We start from the raw sequence: 1,214 nt of genomic DNA, 5'->3' as shown, positions 1-1,214 counted from the left end.
TTTCTCACTTTTGGCTCGGAAATCGTATCTTGACTTGTCTGTTCCCCGAAATAGTACACTCTTGCATCTGAGTCCAGCAGTTGCTTAACAACAGGAGAATATGAAGCATTCAACCAAGAAAACTCCTCTATGCTCCTGATCTCTATAGCTGAGCCCTTGAAGTCATTACTTAAAAACCAGGCCTGCATAGCTCTGTAGCTCACTCGATTTGTCACTATGTGGAACACAAGCTGTTTGGGATGATCAGCATTTGAGACAGTTGAATTAACAACAACCGAGGTGGCAATCACATTATCAGAGAAGATGCAGAAATGGTAGAGGTTGTTGTCAACAAGTCTAGGTGAGTNAGAACGGAACTTTTGGTCTCCAGCCATCTTCACGAGGAAGCGTGGCGATGATTTCTTGGTAATGTTTCTGATTCTTTTCGAATTCTGATGGCAACGAAGATGCTAACTCGTGATTCGACTCTGATACCACGACGTCGTTTACAGATTTGGATTCCATAATAGAGAGGTTTCTTGTTTTGTTTTTTTGGCTATGTAATGAAGAGATTGATTTACTCGTTTGTTAGTGATACCAAAATACGTTTGTTGTTTGTTATATATAATAGTATATAGTTTTGCTGTGAAAGATAGAGATAAGTAGGTTGGTGGTGTCTGCCGAGGCTATTTTTTTTTAATCCACAAACGTGTTATATATGATTTTCAGTTGCTGGTTTGGTGACTATGGTGTTTCTTTTTCTTCTTTTAATAAACATAAAACAAACAAGAAAAGTGTTCTTTACAATAAAAAAAAAAGTGTTTTAAGTGTTTAAGTAGTTGGTCGTAACTCATAACTATGTCATAAACTGAGAATTGAGCTTAAAAGTTTTCAACACACTGACTGCTTTATGTTGATAGTCTGTCTGGCCTTGCCTTGCCCGTCAGTTAGTGTGTCGAAAACTTTTAAGCTCATGTTTGTTTAAAACCAAGGATCACAAGACGATATTCAACTTCGATCGGAGTTGAGTTCTTGTATTATGAAACGAACAAACCTTTCAATTTCGGTTGATTGGACACAAAAAGGTGATGATGTAAGCTTTCAAAAGATGTGGTAACTTTTTATGAAGTAAAATAATCATTCATATAGAAACAAAAATTAAGTTTTTATTTACTTTGGTGTTCATTTGTTTGTTTAAAAGAAGAATTATCTATTTCTTTTGCTTGGAACCCCCC

General features: G+C 36.1%; 1 protein-coding gene across 1 annotated transcript in view; it reads right to left on the bottom strand.

The window, feature by feature from the left end:
• Positions 1–577, bottom strand: part of LOC104778776 (cytosolic sulfotransferase 17) — a 4,184-nt gene extending 3,607 nt beyond the window's left edge. Inside the window, exon 1 of the mRNA XM_019243529.1 lies at positions 348–577. Within this exon, the coding sequence (XP_019099074.1) occupies positions 348–504 (157 nt within the window). The 5' untranslated portion in view covers positions 505–577. The remainder of the gene's footprint in view (positions 1–347) is intronic.

This window comes from Camelina sativa, chromosome 3, assembly GCF_000633955.1.
Source record: "Camelina sativa cultivar DH55 chromosome 3, Cs, whole genome shotgun sequence".
NCBI lineage: Eukaryota > Viridiplantae > Streptophyta > Magnoliopsida > Brassicales > Brassicaceae > Camelina > Camelina sativa.
The sequence above is the reverse complement of the archived record's forward strand: the minus strand, read 5'-3'. Positions and strand labels throughout refer to the sequence as shown.